Raw genomic sequence first — 24,674 nt, 5'->3', positions numbered from 1 at the left:
ACTTTAAATACTGATTTTATAGCAATTTCTCTGAAGCTACACTTCACTGTCTTCGTATGAATCCGAAATTGATCAAAACAACTTCTTTGTAGGAAAGAATACTTATCCAGAAACACTTTAATATGATAACAAACACTAAAGTTTCCTGGAACTGTTCTTAAAGTGCCCACAGGGTGCATCCCGAATCTCCATAGCAACAAATCTTGCTCAGATTCATCCAGATCATACAGTACAAAGCGAATGCCACATTTTGTTCTATATGTTAAGATATTCAGATGCCTGTGATCTACCAATACTGTAACTTGTTTGAACAAAAGCACCACTAGTAGACTCTTCTGCCTCCATACTGACTTTCCACAACAGTACTGACCAGTCTGAACTAGAATCTTAAAAACATGAGTAACCTGTAATTGTTGCTTGTTTCCTTTGTTTTTCCTGCCTAACAATGACTCATTATGTCCGTGAAAACTACCATTATTCTGTTGCCTAATGGTTCCCAAAAATTGCAGCAGTTTTATCTGAAACGAGCTGTCTGCATCATCACTATTAATAGCTAAATCTTGTTAAAAGAAACACAACCAAATACATCTCTGTCAACCTTTATCATATACAAATGCCTTGCAATCACAAGTTGAAATTTTGCCACATATTATAGTATGGCCTACTTATGCAGTGTTTGAAATTTGGCTCGGATATCACTTGTCCCTTTTGTGCTGCCACACCTAGAAAATGCATGTTTTTCACGTAATTTTTCAAATTTTTATATTTTCGTGTGCATGTAACTCTGTTTGCATGACTGATATGGGCACGATGAGTTCTGTGTGTGTTTAGGCCACATTAAGCTTACCACAAAAAAATTTATACCCTTTTTGAGTGAGTTATATTTGGCATAGATGGCATCTACAATATGTACTTTTAACGTATTACAGTTTTAATCACATTTTGGAATTTTTTATTTTCCCTCAGAAATATGTTGTTGGTGTTTTTATTCATGGAGTGTGTTCTCTAAATGGATGTTACTGGGTTGTAAAAATTTCACTGGGCTGTGCAGAATAGTTCCAAAGTTATTAAGACCTGAAGTTGGGTCTGAAGAAAGATTGCCAGATGCGGGTTGCAATTTCTGGGTCACGCCACCTTCTTTCACAAGCCATAATTCTGGAACCAATTGCCAGGGGAACTTAAAATTTTATACACGAGTGTTCCATACTTTGTAGTGTTGGTGTGCTAAATTTCAGCCAAATCTGAGACTATCAGCTGGAGCATTTTCTCAGATTGGTTGAATTGACATGGAATGACCCTATTGGGAGAAGTTTGCACATATGTCCTGGACACTACAGCAAACTTGTGCTCTCTCAATACACTTTTGGAGGCTGTGGCTGTTTGAGTAAGATCATTTCAGGATATTACCAACTGCAATGTTTATCTTCCTCCCGATGCTGAAGTGTGTCAGGACATATTGTTTGCATTGGTTTCCCAGCCCCCCCTCCCCCCCTTTCCTTTGGTGATGTTTGCCTGGCTCAGCTTGACCTTTGCCTGGCTCAGCTTGACCTTTGCCTGGCTCAGCTTGACCTTTGCCTGGCTCAGCTTGACCTTTGCCTGGCTCAGCTTGACCTTTGCCTGGCTCAGCTTGACCTTTGCCTGGCTCAGCTTGACCTTTGCCTGGCTCAGCTTGACCTTTGCCTGGCTCAGCTTGACCTTTGCCTGGCTCAGCTTGACCTTTGCCTGGCTCAGCTTGACCTTTGCCTGGCTCAGCTTGACCTTTGCCTGGCTCAGCTTGACCTTTGCCTGGCTCAGCTTGACCTTTGCCTGGCTCAGCTTGACCTTTGCCTGGCTCAGCTTGACCTTTGCCTGGCTCAGCTTGACCTTTGCCTGGCTCAGCTTGACCTTTGCCTGGCTCAGCTTGACCTTTGCCTGGCTCAGCTTGACCTTTGCCTGGCTCAGCTTGACCTTTGCCTCTTGAATACTTGTATCCCACACACCAATGTGGTGCACAGAACTTTCTCAGCCATTGACCCTTCCTTTTGTAGCCCTCGTCTTCTCCAGTCTACCCACGGGGGAATCAACATTGACCTGTGTGTTAGTGACTACTTCGTGATTCTCCTGTGCCTCCCTTAGCGTCATGCCCCAGATGCCTACCCAGATTGGCTCTCAACACATGGGTGGTGTGTTTTCGCCTCTGCTGTCACCCTTTGCTCTGTCTCATGGATGTATTAATGAGGCAGTCAAGAATACAACTACAACCCTTCTTCCAGCAGTAGATTTAGCTGTCCTCTGTTCCTTTGGTCCCTAATGGAAGACAGTTCCTTGGTGGTCCTCAGAAATTGCAGAGGCTATTAGAGATCATAGGCGGGCTCTCCAATGCCACAAGAGGCACCCATCGATGCAGTACCTCATTGCCTTTAATTGCCTCAATGCTCGGGCCCACCACCCAATAACGGAAGACAGTTCCTTGGTGGTCCTCAGAAATTGCAGAGGCTATTAGAGATCATAGGCGGGCTCTCCAATGCCACAAGAGGCACCCATCGATGCAGTACCTCATTGCCTTTAATTGGCTCAATGCTCGGGCCCACCACCCAATAAAACGACGGAAGCAAGAATGCTGGGAATGGTATGTTTCAACCATCGGAGCACATACCTCTCCTTCACAGGTTTGGGGTAAGATCAGATGTGTCTACAGATAACGACCTGTACAGGTGTACCTGCTATTACCTTAAATGACACTGTCTACACTGACCCAAACGCCACTGCCAAACATTTTGCACAGTGGGTAGAATGGAAGCAATTATCTTGTACTACATGCTGCCTATGGGCATATAATGCTCCATTCAGTGAGTGGGAATTCTTCAGTGTCCTCACCTACTGCCCTGATACAGGCCGGCTGGAGTGGCCGTGCGGTTCTAGGCGCTATAGTCTGGAGCCGAGTGACTGCTACGGTCGCAGGTTCGAATCCTGCCTCGAGCATGGATGTGTGTGATGTCTTTAGGTTAGTTAGGTGTATTAGTTCTAAGTTTTGGCGACTGATGACCTCAGAAGTTAAGTCGCATAGTGCTCAGAGCCATTTGAACGAAGCCTGATACAGACCCAGAGCCAGACCACATCCACAACCAAATGATCAAGCACCTACTTGAGCATTTTTAACATAATATCCTTGTTATCATTAACCACATCTGGAGATAGGGCAAGTTCGCATCACAGTGGCAAGAAAGCATCATTGTCGCAGCGCTGAAAACAGGTAAGCACCTTCAAGAGATGGACAGTTATCACTCAACAAGTCTCACCAAAGTTCTCTGTAAGTTGCTTGAACACATGGTGAACTGATGGCTGTGTTGCCTCCTCGAGTCTTTGCATCTTCTGGCCCTGTCCTAGAGCAGTTCTCGCCAAGGCCTTTCCACTACTGATGATTTGGTTTACCTGGAGTCTGCCGTCTGACGTCTGAACAGATTTGCCCAACATTAACACCTTATAACCATCTTCATCGACCTGGAGAAGTCTTATGACACCATGTGGCGACACCAAATCATCACTACCTTACACAAGCGAGGTATCTGGGGTCCACTCCCAATTTTTATCCAGAACTTCCTGTACATTCCAGGTTCAAAAATTGGTGCTTCCCACAGTACCCTCATATCAAAGAGCTTGGGTGATAGCAGGGCTCTTTACTGAGTGTCCCTCTCTTTCTAGTTGCCATAAATGGTCTAGTAGCAGCTGTTGGGTCCTCAGTGTCGCCCTCCTTGTATGCTGATGCCTTTTGCCTCTACTATTCATTCTGTAGTGTGGGTATTGCTGTACATCGAATGCAAGGTGCCATACAAAAGATGCAGGTATGGTCCCTCACCCATGGCTTTCAGTTTTCAGCCACCAAGACTCACATCATGCGCTTCTGTTGATGTTGTACCATTCACCCACAACCAGAACTTTACCTCGACGACTAACTACTCAATGCGGTGGAGACTTACCACTTTCTAGGACTAGTCTTTCACGCTCATTGACAAGGATTTCCCACCTTCGCCAGCTTAAGTGAAAAATGGCACAGCTGCACTGCAATACACTTCACTGCCTGAGTAACAACAGCTGTGGTGTAGATCACACTACACTTCTGCAGCTTTACAAAGCCCTGATACAGTCTTGCCTTGATTATGGGAGTCTGGCAAACGGTTAGGCATCACCCCTCAGCGTTGTGGTTACTGGATCTGATTCACCACTGTGGGGTTCGACTTGCGACAGGAGCCTTTTTAAGTAGCTCTGTAAACAGCTTACTTGTAGAGGATGGGGTCTGTCCGTTGCAGATCAGGTACCAACAACAGCTTATGCTAGACATGTTTGCAACTCCCTTAAGCACCCAAAGTACCATCTCCTCTTTCCAAGCATGGAAGTCCATTTCCTGCAATTGTGGCCCAGATCAGGGGTTATGATCACAATCTACATTCAGTCACTCATCCCTAAAACTCCAGCTATTTCCTCTACCACCTCTTCTCTGGGCCCACTCATGTACACTTCCATGGTGCATATCTCGGCCACAGCTTTTTCTTGATTCATCACAAGGTTCGAGAGACTCAGTTCACCTGAGGCCCTCCACCACCAATTTTTCCCCACCTTTGCACATCCCAGGATTCAGGAAAAGGTTAAACTGATGGATTGGTGATTGCTGGTGTCATAGGCTTTGCTTATACTCATATGGGATGTACTTAAATGTTCTCCTTTTTGGATGGCTGTAGTGTTTTCTCTGCGGAGTTCGTAGCCATCTCTCATGCTCTTGAGCATATCCGTTTCTGCACTGGGAGTCCTTTCTCATCCACAGCGACTCCTTGATCAATTTCCAAGCTCTCAACCAGTGTTACCACCGCCATCCTTTGTTTGTGGCTATCTGGGATCCCCTGTGTGCTCTTGTACAATAGGTATGCTCAGTGACCTTTGTCTGGACCCTGGGCCACATTGTGATCCCAGGGGATGAATTTAATGATAGCCTAGCCAAACTGGCTACCAGTGAACCAACTCTTGAGATCAGTATTCCGGTAGCAGTCCTCCGATCTGTATTACACAATGAAGTTTTAGGAATCTAGAATGGCTCATTCTGGCTTAACCAACAAACTTTGGGTGATAAAGGTGACAAAAAAAAACTGTGGAGGTCCTTCAAGCAGGCCCCTTGAAGGACGGGACTGTGGTCTACATTTTGCGGCAGACTCTTGATCTCCATGATTCGCCACCCCTGATATTAGGACACAATTTCACAGTAGCATTCATTTTATTCATGAAGGCGACTTTCACCACTTGCTTTAAGGGGGCTCCACTTACCCTTATCGATGCATTGAGGGATTGGCAGAAAACTCTGCCTCCTCTGCCCAGACCAGGCTGCGGCTGTCAGGGCTTGGTGGTCCACCCTGGCCCTCACCCTATTTGTTCTTTTACTCTTCTTCCCTTCCTCACGCATGGTGTGTTTGACTTGTTCATCTTATGTCTGTCTGTGTTGTTCTTGCCCTGTACGTGATGGTAGTCTTTCCTACGCAATTTCTGAGTGGTGTACCTGTGATAAGTGACTGGGGGTGGGGGAAGTATGTTTAGTCATTGCATTCTGGTCTCAGGGCCTTCTGGTGACTTCTTAGACAGGGCAACTTGCCTACTTTTTTTCCTGTATTTCCCCTTGATTCTTTTTTGTCCCTTATTTCCCCTTGATTCTTTTTTGTCCCCTATTTCCCCTTGATTCTTTTTTGTCCCCTATTTCCCCTTGATTCTTTTTTGTCCCCTATTTCCCCTTGATTCTTTTTTGTCCCCTATTTCCCCTTGATTCTTTTTTGTCCCCTATTTCCCCTTGATTCTTTTTTGTCCCCTATTTCCCCTTGATTCTTTTTTGTCCCCTATTTCCCCTTGATTCTTTTTTGTCCCCTATTTCCCCTTGATTCTTTTTTGTCCCCTATTTCCCCTTGATTCTTTTTTGTCCCCTATTTCCCCTTGATTCTTTTTTGTCCCCTATTTCCCCTTGATTCTTTTTTGTCCCCTATTTCCCCTTGATTCTTTTTTGTCCCCTATTTCCCCTTGATTCTTTTTTGTCCCCTATTTCCCCTTGATTCTTTTTTGTCCCCTATTTCCCCTTGATTCTTTTTTGTCCCCTATTTCCCCTTGATTCTTTTTTGTCCCCTATTTCCCCTTGATTCTTTTTTGTCCCCTATTTCCCCTTGATTCTTTTTTGTCCCCTATTTCCCCTTGATTCTTTTTTGTCCCCTATTTCCCCTTGATTCTTTTTTGTCCCCTATTTCCCCTTGATTCTTTTTTGTCCCCTATTTCCCCTTGATTCTTTTTTGTCCCCTATTTCCCCTTGATTCTTTTTTGTCCCCTATTTCCCCTTGATTCTTTTTTGTCCCCTATTTCCCCTTGATTCTTTTTTGTCCCCTATTTCCCCTTGATTCTTTTTTGTCCCCTATTTCCCCTTGATTCTTTTTTGTCCCCTATTTCCCCTTGATTCTTTTTTGTCCCCTATTTCCCCTTGATTCTTTTTTGTCCCCTATTTCCCCTTGATTCTTTTTTGTCCCCTATTTCCCCTTGATTCTTTTTTGTCCCCTATTTCCCCTTGATTCTTTTTTGTCCCCTATTTCCCCTTGATTCTTTTTTGTCCCCTATTTCCCCTTGATTCTTTTTTGTCCCCTATTTCCCCTTGATTCTTTTTTGTCCCCTATTTCCCCTTGATTCTTTTTTGTCCCCTACTTCCCCTTGATTCTTTTTTGTCCCCTACTTCCCCTTGATTCTTTTTTGTCCCCTACTTCCCCTTGATTCTTTTTTGTCCCCTACTTCCCCTTGATTCTTTTTTGTCCCCTACTTCCCCTTGATTCTTTTTTGTCCCCTACTTCCCCTTGATTCTTTTTTGTCCCCTACTTCCCCTTGATTCTTTTTTGTCCCCTACTTCCCCTTGATTCTTTTTTGTCCCCTACTTCCCCTTGATTCTTTTTTGTCCCCTACTTCCCCTTGATTCTTTTTTGTCCCCTACTTCCCCTTGATTCTTTTTTGTCCCCTACTTCCCCTTGATTCTTTTTTGTCCCCTACTTCCCCTTGATTCTTTTTTGTCCCCTACTTCCCCTTGATTCTTTTTTGTCCCCTACTTCCCCTTGATTCTTTTTTGTCCCCTACTTCCCCTTGATTCTTTTTTGTCCCCTACTTCCCCTTGATTCTTTTTTGTCCCCTACTTCCCCTTGATTCTTTTTTGTCCCCTACTTCCCCTTGATTCTTTTTTGTCCCCTACTTCCCCTTGATTCTTTTTTGTCCCTTACTTCCCCTTGATTCTTTTTTGTCCCTTATCTAGCCTTTGTTGACCTTTAGTAAGCCTTGGAGTTTTCTTCCTCTAGGTTTTGCACAATAGGCCATCTCTGATCTACAGTCATGTAGACCTCTGTGTTTGAGAAAAACTGGACTGATGTCCAGTAGTTTGACTCCTTTAATCATCCAACCAACAAATACTGTCATCCCTCAGATCATGTACCTTTCCTCCTCATTCACCCTGCATAGTGGTTCCCCTTGTTTGGAACATGTGCTTTTTTCCAAAAGAACAAACTTGGTTCACAGAAGAGTGTCATGATGAATGGAGACATAGTAGAAAATGGTAATAACAGCTTATACTGCATCAGACATTGGGTATTTTCTCACATTTAATAGAGTTAATAACAAATTAGGGATCAAGGTTATTTCTGAAATAACATGAAAATACATGGGTTATAAATTTGCATCAACAGAGCAATCCTCATATTGTATCTACAGTAGTAAAATGTGTTCCATGCTGAATAATGGCACTAAAATGTCTTATCAGCAATGTTTAAAGATTAATAATGCATCTTTATAACCCCCCCCCCCCCCCCCCCCCTCTCTCTCTCTCTCTCTCTCTCTCTCTCTCTCTCTCTCTCTCTCTCTCTCTCTCTCTCTGTCTGTCTGTCTGTCTGTCTGTGTAAAAATTTCTGACTGCATTCTTGCTCCACATGCATTGTTCACACTCCATTCTCCATCAGGCTTCTTTTTTTTCACATGACAAACTATTTATTTCTGGCATTACAATGTTTGAATCACTGGTCTTTATAATAATTTTCTGTGATGGAGTAGTCTTGTCACAGAATTACATTTGATAATCCTCCTTACCGCATGTTCATCCAAACAAAGCAATAGTCTCCTTTCTGTTTGTGGGCTACTCCCACTCTTTCTCACCTTGGTCTTCTACTTGCAAGGTTACATGCCTGCTCTTCTTATCACATTCTATCTTCCTGTAAGTGCACTTGTATTTTTTCATATTTCAGCTGTAGAGTTAATGGCAGTGAACTCCTGTTGCAGGAACGCTCGCTGGTTCTTGACCAGCCAGTGAAAATTGGTCGATCAGTTGCAAGAGCCCGCGCAGCCCAAAACAATGCAATCTTTGATTGCAAAGTGTTGTCCAGAAATCATGCGCTGTTGTGGTATGAAAATGGAAAGGTATTTGTTTTGCTTATATCTCCAGTGATGACATTTTATTCATAAAATAAATATTTACTGCAATAAACGTAAGGACATAATAAAACTATGTATGTGCATTATACATCATACAAGTTAATGTTTATTTAAAGCTTTCAATCATTAAAATATAGTATTCTAAACATTTCTGAAGATATATGTGGGCAAAAACACTAGATGATTTGTGTGTTGATTGTCCTGCTGTAGCCACTTTGTATTTCATTGTAAATGCTTTGTATGTTGATAAAATTTATCAGTGTTTGATAACATGATCCAGTGAGGTATCCTCATGGTAATAGCAATGTTTCTGGATGTGCAAAGGTATTTTGTGCTACCTTGTCAGGCATTTTCATTTGTTCGTTCTGACTTCAACACAAAAGGACTTGCTGCTTATGTACAATGTACTGAACAATAGCTTAATCCAGATGGTTTTCGGTAACGCTTCATGAAAGAGATACAGAAGACCTGTGTGAAATTCAAAATGTTATTGTTTTTAATGGAAAAGTCTGCAGTTTTGTGACATAGTACACAAACAAAGAATTTTATCATTAGGTGACAGTGACAGGAAGAATACTATTTTGCTATAAGTGCAATTATCTACTTGAATATGCGAGGGAAGCTACAACTGCTCAAAATCTGCTACTTAGGATTATAAATTCTAGGACAGCATCTGCTCAAGATTTTTTAGATTGTTTCTCAGAAACTTTTAGGCAAATGTTGTGATGTTTTATTAATTTGACTTAAGTACTTTGTGCACATGTTAAACAGAACAAATTAATAGGAGAAAACATCATTTTATGTATCACACATCCAAATGAAACAATGAACCTTACTCATAAAGTGACAACTGTGTGTTCTCTAAGGTCCTAATTGAGTTATTTGTATTCTGTGAGCAATATACTACCAAGTGAGCAATTTGATTACACCTTATAATGAACTTCTAATCTTTAATCTGCACGTACTGTATCTTACTTTCCCAAACTCTGACTGTACCCGTGCATCTAAAGAAAAATATTGTCCATATGCATTGTTACCACTATGAACTGATAGTTGGTCTGCTTCTCTACACGTTATTCAGATTTGTACGAAATAAATAAATAGATGAAACACCTAGTATAATCAAAAGTTATCATTTTCAGAAAGGTGTTTATTTTTTGGCTTATTTCAGACATTATAATGTTCTGTCTATATTGCACGAGACATATTTGCACATACTTAAAATATCGATCACCATACAACACTGTAGTCGATACCATTTTGGTTACTTGTTGGCTGTCTCTCTTAAGTATGTAAATTTGTATTTTATATTAAAAGTTGAAAAACAAAGTCCCTGCATTTCTTTCTGCTCATATTTGTTTATTTCAAACTGGTTTTTGGCTTATTAGACTATCATCAAGGAAACAACTGGCGAGTGTCTACGAAAGACATCAGTGTTCAGGAGCAAAGTTCAGAAACAAAGATACCTTCAATGCATACAGAATCTCTGGTTGTGACATTGGGTGGGATACGTCAAATCAAATACCCATCACTCATGTTATACACCAAGCATGTTGATGAGTTACAATACCTCTGTTACAAATGCAATTGTAGTATGGATAGTATCAAATACAGTAGGCCTATATAATGAAAATGTACAACATTGAAGTATATGAATTGTATGAATATAATAATTAACATTATGAGGAAAAACAAAGTATGATGATGATGACTGGTTTGTGGGGCGCTCAACTGCGCAGTCATCAGTGCCTGTACAAAGGCCCAATTTTTTCACACCTCAATTTTTTACACTCTCTAATCTAGCCACAATCATGGATGATGATGATGATGATGATGATGATGATGATGATGATGATGATGATGATGATGATGATGATGATGATGATGATGATGATGATGATGATAACGATAACACAAACGCCCAGTCCTCGAGTAGAGAAAATCCCCAACCCAGCTGGGAATCGAACCCAGGACTCAGTGATCCAGAGAAGCAACAAAGTAAGATGTATAACAGTTCTATTGCGGCACAAGTTTTTAGATATGAATGTGATCAATTAGGGTTGAGCTTTGGGAGTGTGTGGCTGTTCGAGTGGCTCATACGAAGTGTAAGAGTGGAAATGTGCTCCACTGTAATTGAGCATTCAGAATCAGGCGGAGTTTTCGAGCTAAAGGCTTATTGACATTAAATGACACTGATAGGCTAAAGTTTATCCTTGTTGGCTATATGTTGTACTTCTGTGTGCAGTTTTTATCTCTGACCATCTGTGCATTTGAATGTAGTGGGAGATTTCATAAGTAAGACTACACTTTTGCTGAACATTTCCACAAAACACTGTACGATGCCATTAGACGCAGGGTGAAACGGAGGTATGATAACGTGCATAATTCCATTCTGGGTGCAAAACCACTGAAAACCCATGGAAGTGAACTGCAGACCATTATCTGTGACGAGTTCATGGGGCTCCATTAGCAGAAAAAAATAGTTACGAGGATCTTAAAGGTAGTTTCTATCATGGTCTGTTGCATTTTTATTGTGTATGGAAAATAAGAATACGTGTCTTACAAAAATCACACACATCGGACATTGAAGTGGTCCTGCAAATTACACATGTAGCCAGTTCCACAGATGGCTAGGTGTGCCATGGCTGGTAGGTTTGGGATGGTGCCAGTTGCTGCAACTGACAAGCCTGTCATTTTTTGAGCCACTCATCCAATATCTTCGTCTAACATGGCCAACACATGCACAGTTGGGCAAGATTCTTCATTCTGAAAATGACCCAGTGGGACTTACGCAAGAGTTACTGTTGGGTAAGTGCATACTACAGTGGGTTCAGCCCAAACATCCATAGTACCAAAAAAATGAAATTTCTACTATTGCTCATTATAAGGTGGCAGCACTCTCCAAACATACCCCGATTGTGACTGGGCAGCACAAGAACACAGCTTGGAAGTGTATATCGTTCGTTACCACTGAATATTCACAAGAGATGGACTTCTCAGGTAGCTTGTGCGTAGCATACCTGTAGCTAATACAGATGAACTTTGCTGTGTCTCTTGGCAGTCTGTGAGTTAGTCAGATGGACTGAAATTAACTCACTTGCAGACACTTGTTGCTAACTGTTCCTATTGCTCCATAAATAGCAATTTCCTGTGTCGGACCTGCTGCAGAAACAATAGACGAGGTGGAACTGTAGTAGCTTCTTAATGGTACTGCGATCCATAGCATAATTGCAAGAACTGTGGTGGAACTGTGACAAAGGGAGCAAGTGTTGGTGGTGCATTGACTTTCATTCCTGTTGGCCAAAGGATCTCCATCTGCACCTGTATTATGTGGAACCAAAGTATTCCCAGTTTTACAGTGCTCTCTCTGGCAGTTGGCAACACTATCAGCGAATGGATATGATGTGCTGATGGAAGTGTTGGGCAAGCAGAAAGTAGTCCTAATTAGTTAGCTCTATTTGGAGGCAGATGCTCACCATTGGGAGACACCTGGCTAGTAATGTGCCTGTGTGGTGACAGCCTCTTGTGGCGCTGCTGTGTACAACTTGAGCTATGTATACAGCAATTATGTAAGTGCAAAACTCTCAGAAGTACTCCTCCATTCTGGTGGTCTTCCTGATTGAACAGTAAGACACTTCTGAAAAGGCGAAGGACGCTGTGTCATGAAAAAGAACAAAGAAGTTCTGTGGAGTAGGTTGAAGGAAGTGCCTGGGGCCAGCTGGTTTGCACGAACTGGCACACCAGTCTAAAGATTGAATCCTTATGTGTAGCTGCATGGCAGTGATGGGAAACTTTCCCACAGATGGTTCTAATTGTGAATCAATGTGGAAATTGACAGTCTGTTATTTATCCTACAGACTCATAGGAAATGTAGGCAGTGTGTTGCCATTCTTGTCCTGAGCTGACATACAAAACGAGTGGAATATTGATTATTTGATAAGAAAAGATCCCAGCATTGTAATCGCTAAGCTTTACATTTAGGCAACTTTGACTTATTGTGAAAAATGTGGGCAGCAGAAGCAGCAGCTTGTGATCTCTGACCAGATGAAATTTGTTGCTGTAGACAAGAAAATATGTAACATTTGGGTACTAAGTGTAATTGAAAATACCTCATTCTCTATCTGTGAATCTTTTTTTTGTGCCAGGGTCAAGATCTTAAAGGAAAACGCAATATGCCATTTGGAGCCATCTGGATATGATAGAATGTCCCTGATGCCATATGGTGATTCATCCATGACTAGCATGAGTGGTAAATGAGGCTGATACTAGGTTAGGTATGGGGAAATTGAGACATTACTTCAGCTTACGAAATGCTTGGTGGCAATCCACAATGCACCAGAAAGGGATACCTTTTCTCTGTACTTGATTCAGGGGATTGACTATCATCGGAATTTGGGGGATAAATTTGGCATAATACATAACCTTGCCCATGGAAACCTGCAGTTTGTTACATTCTTTGGTAGTGGAATATAGGCAATGGCTGAAAAATTCTCTGACATCAGTTTAAGGTCTTCCTGGCTATAGATACATCATATACAAGGGGTATCCAAACCAAAGTACTCTCCACTTGCACTACTACACTTGTCTAATCTTTTATTCCATTTTTTCAAAACATTATTGAACTTCGTCTTTTATGATGCTTGACAGCACCTCCACAGTTTTCTTTCTTCACCTCAGCAACATCAGCAATACGCTTTCGTTCCATGTCTCTCTTCATTGTAGGAAACAAAAGTTGTAGGACGCAGGTCGGTTAAGTGTGGGAGATAAGGAGCAGGGATAATACCATTTTTGGTCAAGAACTGTCATACAGACAAGGCAGTGCGAGTGGGGGCATTGTCATGATGGAAAACCCAGTCACTTGACTGTCACAAATGGGCTGCTTCTGCAGCATGCTGTTGCACAGTCTTTTGAAAACTTCCAAGTAGAAAGCTTGGTTAACTGTTTGACCCCACAGAATAAACTCTGAATGTAAGACTCCTATTACATCAGGGGGGAAAAAAGCATTGTTTAATATTTGGTTTCACCTGACAAGCTTTCCTGGGGCAAGGCAAACTTGATATCTTCCACTGGCTTGATTGTTGATTAGATTCAGTATTGTAAGCATAGCACCAAGTTTCATCACCTGTGATAATTTTTGAAAAAAAGTTTGGATCATTTCAGGACTCTTCTTTCAAAACACAGCATGCTTCCACACGACTTTTCTTTTTTGTTCAGCAGTCGTGACATGAATTTGGCAGCCATCTGTTTAATTTCCAAATCTTCTGTCACAGTTTGCTGCACTGAACTCAGTTACTCTCAACAGCTCCAAAATTTCTTCACTGGTCCACTGTCGATGGCTGCATGAATGTTTCCAACATTTTCATGTATTTGGGCTGTGGAAGGACAACCAAGACAAGGTTTTTCATAAATTGACATTTCACCATTGCTGAAATGGGAAAACCATTCAAACACATGAGTTTTCCCCATAGCATCGTCCTTGTACATCGTTTTTAACATTTAAAGACTTTCTGTTGCACTTTTCATGAGGAAAATGCAGAATTTCACCGCTGCAAACTGTTCACAAAAATTCAGCTGTTGTGGAAATGACATGGAACAGTTCTAAAGCAGCATTTACACAGATACTCCGCAAGCCACCATACAGTTTGTGGCGGAGGGTACCCTGTACCACCACTATTCACTTTTTACTGTTCCAATCATAAATAGATGGAGGGAAAAGCAACTGTCTATATGCCTCCATATGAGCTTATCTTCATGCTCCTTAGGTGCAATATATGATGGTGGCAAGTAGAATTTTTTGCAGTCAGCTTCAAATGCTGGTTCTCTAAATTTTCTGAATAGTGTTTCTAAAAAAGAACAATGCTTTCCCTTCAGGGATTCCCATTTGAGTTCCCAAAGCATCTCTGTAATACTCGCACACTGTTTGAGCCTATTGGTAACATCTACGAGCCCACCTCTGAATTGCTTTGATGTCTTCCTTCAATCCGACCTGGGATGGATCCCAAACACTAGAGCAGTACGCAAGAAGAGATTGCACCAGTGTCTATATGCAGTCTTTCCCAAAATTCTCCCAGTAAACCGAAGTAGACCATTTGCCTCCCCTACCACAGTTACCACATGCTCGTTCCACCTCATATTGCTTTGCAACATTACACCCAGATATTCAAATGATGTGACTCTGTGAAGGAGGACACTAGTAATACTGTTCTGAATATTACAGGTTTGATCTTCCTACTCATTTTCATTAACTAACATTTTTCCACATTTAAGGCTAGCTGCCATTCACCACACCAAATGAAAATTTTGACCATACACTAGGGCATCATCAGCAAACAACCACAAATTGTTGCTGACCCTGCCCACCAAATCATTTATGTATACAGAGAACAGCATTAGTCTTGTCACACTTCCCTGGGGCACTTCTAATGATACTCTTGTCTCTGATGAGTACTCGCTGTCGAGGACAACATACTGGTTCTATAATTGAAGAAGTCTTCAGGCTACTCACATATCTCTGAAAGTATTCCATATGCTCATACTTTCGTTAACAGCTTGCCATGGGTCACCGTGCCAAATACTTTTCAGACATCTAGAAATGTGGAATCTGCTTGTTGCCCGCATTTGGGAGGACGACGGTTCAATCCTGTCTCCGGCCATCCTGATTTAGGTTTTCCGTGATTTCCCTAAATCTCTTCAGGCAAATGCTGGGATGGTTCCTTTGAAAGGGCACGGCCGCTTTCCTTCCCCATCCTTCCCTCACCCGAGCTTGCGCTCCGTCTCTAATGACCTCGTTGTCGACGGGACGTTAAACACTAATCTCCTCCTCCTCCTCCTCCTCCTCCTGCGTGTTGCCCTTCATCCATGTTTTGCAGTATATCATGTGAGAAAAGGGCAGGAAGGGCAGGCTGAGTTTGGCACAAGTGATGCTTTCTAAAACCGTGCTAATTTGTGGACACAACCTTCTCAGTCTCAAGAAAGTTTATTATATTCAAACTGAGAATATATTGAAGGATTCCGCAGCAAACAGAAGTTAAGGATATTTGTCTGTAATTCTGTGAGTCCATTCTTTAACCCTTCTTACATACTTGAGTCACCTTTGTTTTTTTTTTTTTCTTGTCACTTGGGACTCTGTGCTGGGCAAGAGATTCTTGATAAATGCAAGTTGGGTAAGGAGCCAATGCTGTAGAGTACTCTACATGTATAAACTCTGCCAAAAATCGTCCCTACCTTCCTTCAGTGACATCATTCAGCTTACTGATTAAGGAAAGATCGCTCTGTGTGCTCCTAGTGGCAAAACACCACACTACAAAAGCTCTGCCAATGAAACAATTTGTATAGTTTCTCTTAGGTACCCCCTCGTATACTTAATAGAAGGCTTACAAAAACCATCATTTTGGCATGTTACACTTCGGCCCACTTTTCAAAAGGATTGAAAAAACTTACTGAAGATTAGATATATGCTCCTTTTGAGAGCTTCCTATCACCATTATGTCATTCAGTTAACTGACACATTGTGAAGTGTAGGCAATAGTTTGTTCTCAAAATCTCTGAAAGATTATATGTATGCTTGCAACACTGACAGATAACCTGTTGTATTTATAGAGGTCATATGGAGTATTTAATACCAGAATGGCTTTAGAGAATTTTTTCATCTGGGAGAAAACCAGGATAAAAAAGGGGGGAGGGGGGGGGGGGGTGGAATCGAAAATAAAACTTAAGTTGCAAAGGAAATATGCCATACACAACAACAAAACAGTGCTCATATAAGTGTCTGCCAACAGCAAAGTGTGTCTAAGGCTTTAGGAAGAATATGCAGTGCTTTGTAACAACAAATTGCCTCCAATGAGCGTGGCGTGACAACTGTTTAAATTAGATTCGTTTGAGCAGTTGCAGGCGGGCTCTTGCGCATGCGCAGTTGAGTCGCATACGAGTAGTACCTTCTTCCGCTTCTGGTTACAGAAGTGTGGCTGTGGCTGGGTGCCACTACTTAATATTGCCCCGGTTCGGAAATGCTGAGGCTGATGCACAGCCAGTCTGAGTTGTTGTGTGGAGGTGGGTCGTCTCCACGTGACCTGTGTTTACGTTTAGTGATTTTTTTTGTTTTTTCCTCTTTGTTTATTGCTCTCGTGTTAAATTATAACAAAACATATTTTTGTGGCTGGGAGCTATCAAATGAATTAAAATATGTTCGCGTAATTATGGAAGACTAAAATATGTCATTAGTTTTAGATTTTATTTCCACCTTTCTGACAGTCAAACATTAATCGCCTTACAGAACAATGAAGCTAGTTTTGCCGGTTTGCTAAAGATCTTTTCTGTTGAGGCATTCAATTTATTAGGAATGAAGTGTTTAATTTCACACTATTGGCTAGTTTCAACTGTTCGCTGCATTTCAAGTGATCGTATGGCATTATGCCATAATAAAGAACCAAACATGAGATAATACAGTACTGGTACTCGAAGAAAATTTACATACGAATGTGCATTTTAAGCTGAATTATGCGTTTTAGTATGGTTCACGAAATTTCAACGCTCCTAAAGTATCCTCTGATGTCTTGTTTCTTTTATGACATAATTTAAGGTCTTTTAATGTTTTACACGTATGAACATATGGGCTTCCTGTATCATCGTAGATGCGCAAGTGCGGTGATGCTTGTTATCTGGTGCTCTCTTGCAACTGCTGAAACAAACAGATTTCTAACAGGTCGCGGGAAAATATTGCGAATGGTGGTTTGAAAAGCGTTACATTGAAAGCAGATTTCCTTTTGCATAAGATGAACGATGTGAGAGAATGTACGATGAATTTCTTAAATCCCAAAGCGTTTGACTCTCATTTGAAAATCAACTCTTTTGAGGTCAACCATTTAGAAAAATTTAGAGCCCAGAAGATCAGACATTTACGATATTATTAAAATTTTTACTGGCAAGTTTGTGTGATGTATCTTCAAGTGTAACAAGTGCAAAAAAGATCAACATTATATGTGGAAGCTTAGCTTCTCTTGCAACTTATTAATCTTAGAGACAAATATTATATGTGAATACTACGTATATTAATTTAAACCATCATCTTTTCTTATTTGTGTGTTCGCGCTACGTAACAATGATCTTGCTATTGGCTGACTACATCATGTCCTGAGCTGTCATAAGCTGGCGAGATCACATGACATGAGCTATGACTGGCTTACAAAAGCGCATCACATCTTGGTTTCAATGCTTCAGAAAGTGACATGCACTGTTTGGTGGAATTCGAATTTATACCTTCGTAATACGCAAATTTGCAGTGTACCTGTTGCTGCACATCAAAGGTCTTTCAAAACGTGTTTTCCCACCTGAGTTTCATTTTCTAAAGTGCTGGGAAATTCTACTAAGGTATATAAAACCATAAACATTCAAAGGATTGATGAGTTTTACAATGCCGAATAAGAGTGTACTGTCACTTATCATGGAAAAAGTGTATTTTCACCCGGGAGAAAGTGTATTTTTAACCGGGAAATCCGGGAATTTTTTTTCCTTGTCCATGTATACACCCTGTATGTTCCAAAACTTAACATTTTTTTAGTTAACGAAAAAGTTCTTTAATGACAGTGGTTTCCTATGATCTGAGGCCCCCCTGCAGGTTCAGGGGTAAGAATAGGCCTGAGGTTTTCACACATTTCGGCCTTTACGTGATGCTCCCCCGTAGGGATTGCCTCCAATCTTCAAAATTTTCCTGAAGAGCTAGCCAATTGGGGAATGGCGCCTTACACGGTGCATTGTGTCCATCGTGCATTGAGATCTTTGGCCCATTTTCTCATCGTCTCATTGCAGTCCCGTCCATTCTCCATCTCTTGGGCGAGGACACCTTCCTAGCCGTTTTTTCCACCATGCACTGTGCAGCGTCGCTTTCAGTGTCGACGATGGCTGTGGACTTTTTTGCACCTGATATCCAGCACAGTAGCCAGTCCGTTGTGGTGAGGCTGCCATGTACCCTATTGGTTGTAGCCCCCTGACCACACAGCTGATGCCTGCACTGTTAACTCCTCACGTATGCCAAGGGGTAGATGCCCATCCCCCTGGGGCATCGGAACTCCCGGCAGTGGCCATCCTCCCAGGTGACCTTTGCTGAGGCTGGGTGGCACCCATGGTCGGAGTGGTTGGCATCAGGGCAGATGACACGCATGAAGCGTAGTCAATCATTTCCTGCTGGTGGTGAAACACAAGCAGTCTCTAAGCATTCATGAGCTCAATTCAGTGCACAAAAGTGCGACCCCAATTTGTTCCCCTCCCTGGCCACACCATGGGAGGAACGACAGGCTAAGGATGGTGGCGAATCTTATTCGCCCCGTTACTTTGTCTGTTCAAGAGCTGATAGGGAATCTTTTATGTCAATGATGCCTCAGTTTTGTTGAGCATTTAGAGGGCAAGTTTGGGGAGGTGGAGTGCTTGTCCAAAATGAGATCTGGGTCAGTCTTGATCAAAACAGCATCCTCTGCCCAGTCACGGGCGTTAATCGCTTGTGACAAGCTGGGGATGTTTATGTAACCATCACGCCCCGTAAGAGCTTAAATATGGTCCAGGGTGTCACATATCACAGGGACCTTCTTTTGCAGTCTGAAGATGAGCTGCACTCCAATTTAGAGCGGCGAGGTGTACATTTCGTGATGTGTCCATCGGGGTCTGAGGGATAATCAGGTTGCCACCGGTGCCTTCATCTTGGCCTTCGATGGTGATGCATTGCCAGAGAAGGTACATCACAGCGATGTGGTGCTTTAAGTGCTGGAAGCTCGGCCATATGTCTTCCCGCTGTACTTCTAGCGTCGCATGTCGAGATTGTGGACATCCATCACATCCGAATACTCCATGTGCCCCGCCTCCCATCTGTGTCAACTGCGGAGAGCACCATTTGCCTTGATCGTCAGACTGCAGGATTCTCCAGAAAGAAAGGAAAATCGTGGAGTAAAAGACCCCGGACCGACTGACCTACACTGAGGCTAAGAGAAAATTTGAATGCCTGCATCCTGTGCATATGACATCATCTTATGCTACCACTACAACAGTTCTGGCACCATCAGCTCCGCCAACCCCAGTCATACCTCAGAGCCGGAAGCATACACCAGCCCCCTTGATGGTGGGGCGCATTTCCGTCCCTGTTGCTCCTGCACTATCTACTTCGGGAGCAACACCCTCCCAACCATCGGGGATATCAGTCCCCACTTCTGAGCCGGAGAAGCCTAAGTCCTCTTAGGTTTCTCTCGCTAGGAGGGGGTCCCTTGGGTCATTCCCTTCCCAGGTTTCTTCAACTGGGAACGATAACACCCGCCAGTGGCTGAAGAGCCCAAAAGCAGCTGGTCATAGGGCTTCATGCTCATCCTCAGTCCTGGAAACTTAGCCAGTGAAGTCCTTGCAGCCAGGGAAACCTAAGGAGCTGCGAGCGAAATCCAAAAAGAAAATCCCCAAGTCCTAGAAAGTTGTGGTGGCACCCACACCACCGCTACCTACAAGCTGTGCATCTGAGGATGGGGTGGAGATTTTGGCGTCCACTAAGGACCTAGATCTCGCCAGACCAACAGACACCATGGGTATAGACTGCTCAGGCAATAAGTCAGTGGCCGCAGGTGACTACCTCATTGAATGTTCCATGCATTCGCAGTCTCATGATGCCATCGTCCCCCAGTGGAATTGCGGTGGTTTTTTTCCACTGCCTGGCTGAGCTACGGCAACCATTAAGCTTTACACCTGCTATCTGCATTGCCCTCCAGGAAACCTGGTTCCCAGCAATGCGGACCCCTGCCCTCTGTGGCTGTAAGGGATATTGCAGGAACCAATCACTGAAGAGTGCTGTGACCTCCCACATTGTTGATCCACCTACTGTGGAGAAGACAACCGCACCGAAACAGCACGAGAAGCGATCTAAGGGCGTGATTAGGGGGCTGTCTGGGATATGTGATGAGAAGACAGTCCAAGACAGGCTGTCAGGTGCTGGATTCTTGGGTGCAACTACTAAGCTGCATAACCGGCCGAACAAGAAGAGGCTGCCTCTGTACGTCATTGTAGTGGGAACTGCGACGGATGGTAGCAACATCTTTGGGCTAAGGAAACTCTTAGGCTTTCCTGTGACTGCCGAAGCTCTCTCCCTAGGCATGGACCCTAAGCCACTGTGCTTCAGATGCCAAGCTGAAGGGCATGTGGCTAAATACTGTCGCAGCTCGCCACTGCAAAAAGTGCGCTGGTGCGCATGACACCCATACCTGTGACATGATTGGGCGACATGTGGCAAACTGGCATGGCTGCTCAGCATTCGCCAGTGATGGCTGCACTGGAGACAAGGCGCAAACTGAGAAGACACTAAGGCAGTGTCGTAAGTGCTGCCAAGCGAAGACACAACTGAAAGGAGGGAAGACAGCTTCCACTGACCAAGGTCGATCGGAATATCGCGCCAGTGAGTGTGTCGCGTGGGACCGGTCACCAGGTGTTGCACAGCAGGCACCGCAAGTGTGGGAGATGCTGGCGGCCGCAATGGAAGAGGTGATTTCAGCCTTCAAAGCCACCATGGATGCAGGTAGGGCAGCTTTTAAGGCCACCCTGACTGCAGAGATGGAAGAGGAGTGCATCTAACTGTAGCAATTGCCCATGACATCTGTGGGGACGCAGCAGGCGAAGAGATAATGCCATCCACTGTTCCCCTAATGGAGCAGCCAGCGAAAGGACACACAGAAGAAGAAGAAGAAGAAGAATCTGCCGTAACAACGTCGAAGTCCATAAGTTGCAAGCAGATCTGCTCTGGCAAGTGGGCTACCAGAGAGATCTGGATGCTCAAGGGCATGGGCTACATTGTCCACTACACAGGGAAGACTCAACTATGGCCCTCATTGAGCCTGTCAGCACAGCCAACGAGTGAGGAGTGGTGCCACTACGCGACCACACATCCCCAAGCGCTTGACTATGACACTCACCCACCAGACACCAATGGGTGACCTGGGCCTTCCCCCACGCCAAGTCACCACTGATGCAGCGCGGCAGAGGGCCCTCACAACCGATACAGCAGCACACCGTGCTGCAGCACCATCATGGACTGATCTTTTATGATGAACATGTATACCGCAGAAACAGGCTGGACAGTGAAGGGGGAGGCGTGTTCATAGTGATAAGAAGTGCAATGGTATTGAAGGAAATTGACGGAGATCCGAAATGTGAAATAATTTAGGTGAAGGTCATGGTTAAAGCAGGCTCAGACATAATAATTGGATGTCTCTATAGGCCCCCTGGCTCAGCAGCTGTTGTGGCTGAGCACTTGAAGGATAATTTGGAAAATATTTCTAGTAGATTTCCCCACCATGTTACAGTTCTGGGTGGAGATTTTAATTTGCCGGATATAGACTGGGAGATTCAAATGTTCATAATGGGTGGCAGGGACAAAGAATCCAGTGAAATTTTTTAAGTGCTTTATGTGAAAAGTACCTTGAGCAGTTAAACAGAGAACCGACTCGTGGCGATAACACATTAGACCTTCTGGTGACAAACAGACCAAAACTATTTGAAACAGTTAACGCAGAACAATGAATCAGCGATCATAAAGCGGTTACTGCATCGATGATTTCAGCCGTAAATAGAATTATTAAAAAAGGTAGGAAGATTTTTCTGTTTAGCGAAAGTGACAAAAAGCAGATTTCAGAGTACCTGATGGTTCAACACAAAAGTTTTGTCTTAAGCACAGGTAGTGTTGAGGATCAGTGGACAAAATTCAAAACCATCGTACAATATGCGTTAGATGAGTATGTTCCAAGCAAGATCGTACGAGATGGAAAAGAGCCACCGTGGTGCAACAACAGAGTTAGAAAACTGCTGCGGAAGCAAAGGGAACTTCACAGCAAACATAAACATAGCCAAAGCCTTGCAGACAAACAAAAATTACGCGAAACAAAATGTAGTGTGTGGAGGGCTATGCGAGAGGCGTTCAATTAATTCGAAAGTAAAGTTTTATGTACTGACTTGGCAGAAAATCCTAAGAAATTTTGGTCTTATGTCAAAGCAGTAGGTGGATCAAAACAAAATGTCCAGACACTCTGTGACCAAAATGGTACTGAAACAGAGGATGACAGACCGAAGGCCAAAATACTAAGTGTCTTATTCCAAAGCTGTTTCACAGAGGAAGACTGCACTGTAGTTCCTGCTCTAGATTGTCGCACAGATGACAAAATGGTAGATATCAAAATAGACGACAGAGGGATAGAGAAACAATTAAAATCACTCAAAAGAGGAAAGGCCGCTGGACCTGATGGGATACCAGTTCGATTTTACACAGAGTACGCGAAGGAACTTGCCCCCCCTTCTTGCAGCTGTGTACCATAGGTCTCTAGATGAGCATAGCGTTCCAAAGGATTGGAAAAGGGCACAGGTCATCCCTGTTTTCAAGAACGGACGTCGAACAGATGTGCAGAACTATAGACCTATATCTCTATCAGTTGTAGAATTTTGGAACACATATTACGTTAGAGTATAATGACTTTCTGGAGACTAGAAATCTACTTTGTAGGAATCAGCATGGGTTTCGAAAAAGACAGTCGTGTGAAACCCAGCTCGCGCTATTTGTCCTCGAGACTCGGAGAGCCATAGACACGGGTTCACTGGTAGATGCCATGTTTCTTTACTTCCACAAGGTGTTAGATACAGTTCCCCACAGTCGTTTAATGAACAACATACGGACTATCAGACCAATTGTGTGATTGGATTGAAGAGTTGCTAGATAATGGAATGCAGCATGTCATTCTCAATGGAGAGAAGTCTTCCGAAGTAAGAGTGATTTCAGGTTGCCTCAGGGGAGTGTCGTAGGACCGTTGCTATACACAGTATACATAAATGACCTTGACATCGGAAGTTCACTGAGGCTTTTTGCGGATGATGCTGTAGTATATGAAGAGGTTGTAACAATGGAAAATTGTACTGAAATGCAGGAGAATCTTCAGGGAATTGGCGCATGGTGCAGGAAATGGCAATTGAATCTCAATGTAGACAAGTGTAATGTGCTGCAAATACATAGAAAGAAAGATCCCTTATCATTTAGCTACAAAATAGCAGGTCAGCAACTGGAAGCAGTCAATTCCATAAATTATCTGGGAGTATGCGTAAGGAGTGATTTAAAATGGAATGATCATGTGAAGTTGATCGTCGGTAAAGCAAATGCCAGACGGTGATTCATTGGAAGAATCATAAGGAAATGCAGTCCAAAAACAAAGGAAGTAGGTTACAGTATGTTTGTTCGCCCACTGCTTGAATACTGCTCAGCAGTATGGGATCCCTACCAGGGAGGGTTGATAGAAGAGAGAGAGAAGATCCAACTGAGAGGAACGCGCTTGGTTACAGGATCATTTAGTAATCGCAAAAGCATTACGGAGATGATAGATAAACTCCAGTGGAAGACTCTGCAGGAGAGACACTTAGTAGCTTGGTACGGCCTTTTGTTAAAGTTTCGAGAACATACCTTCACCGAGGAGTCAAGCAGTATATTGCTCCCTCCTACGTATATCTCGCGAAGAGACCATGAGGATAAAATCAGAGAGATTAGAGCCCACACAGAGGCATACTGACAATCCTTCTTTACACGAGCAATACGAGACTGGAATAGAAGGGAGAAACGATAGAGGTATTCAAGGTACCCTCTGCCACACACCGTCAAGTGGCTTGCGGAATATGAATGTAGATGTAGATGTAGACATGACATAGTATCTGCTTGCATGATACCACTTCTAACTTAACCCATCCTTGCATGACCTATTGCAATCAGCAAGACATCCGCTACTGCTCTTACTATCTGACTTAACTATTCCAGAGGTTTTTCCCCTTGGTGCTTGCCTTTGGCACTTTTTCCCCTCTGCCTTTCGTTTGACTTTTGACCCAATATATCTCCAGGTGAGCGCGTGTAAATGGTTAACCACAACCAGCCATACGTAAACATCACAGTACCCACATCCTGCGACATTTCACATTATTGAGGCACTAGACCTTTAGATTTGAACCATCATGCCAGTGTGGGTGTGGAGGGGCTCCACCTCTTTAAAAAATCCTCCTTTATAAATGAACTACACTTCCCTATAACACTCCCAATAAATGAAAGTCAACCATTCGTCTTCTGTCCTACTGACTTTATGAAGTCATTTCATTTTATATTGCTTGGCAAAATTTTGCCAAAATCTTTAATCGGCGTGATTGTGTTAGGCAACAAACCACTAATACTATTTAAATATTAC

At 43.0% G+C, this 24,674-nt stretch overlaps 1 protein-coding gene across 9 annotated transcripts in view; it reads left to right on the top strand.

The window, feature by feature from the left end:
• The window catches only part of LOC126298880 (sarcolemmal membrane-associated protein), a 323,320-nt gene that overhangs the window by 62,698 nt on the left and 235,948 nt on the right, over nt 1–24,674 (top strand). For all 9 annotated transcript variants that reach the window (XM_049990412.1, XM_049990407.1, XM_049990408.1 and 6 more), the window contains one exon: nt 8,302–8,439. In XM_049990412.1, the coding sequence (XP_049846369.1) occupies nt 8,302–8,439 (138 nt within the window). The remainder of the gene's footprint in view (nt 1–8,301; nt 8,440–24,674) is intronic.

The sequence above is a fragment of the Schistocerca gregaria genome, chromosome X, assembly GCF_023897955.1.
Source record: "Schistocerca gregaria isolate iqSchGreg1 chromosome X, iqSchGreg1.2, whole genome shotgun sequence".
Lineage (NCBI taxonomy): Eukaryota > Metazoa > Arthropoda > Insecta > Orthoptera > Acrididae > Schistocerca > Schistocerca gregaria.
This window is presented reverse-complemented; position numbering and strand designations above follow the sequence as displayed.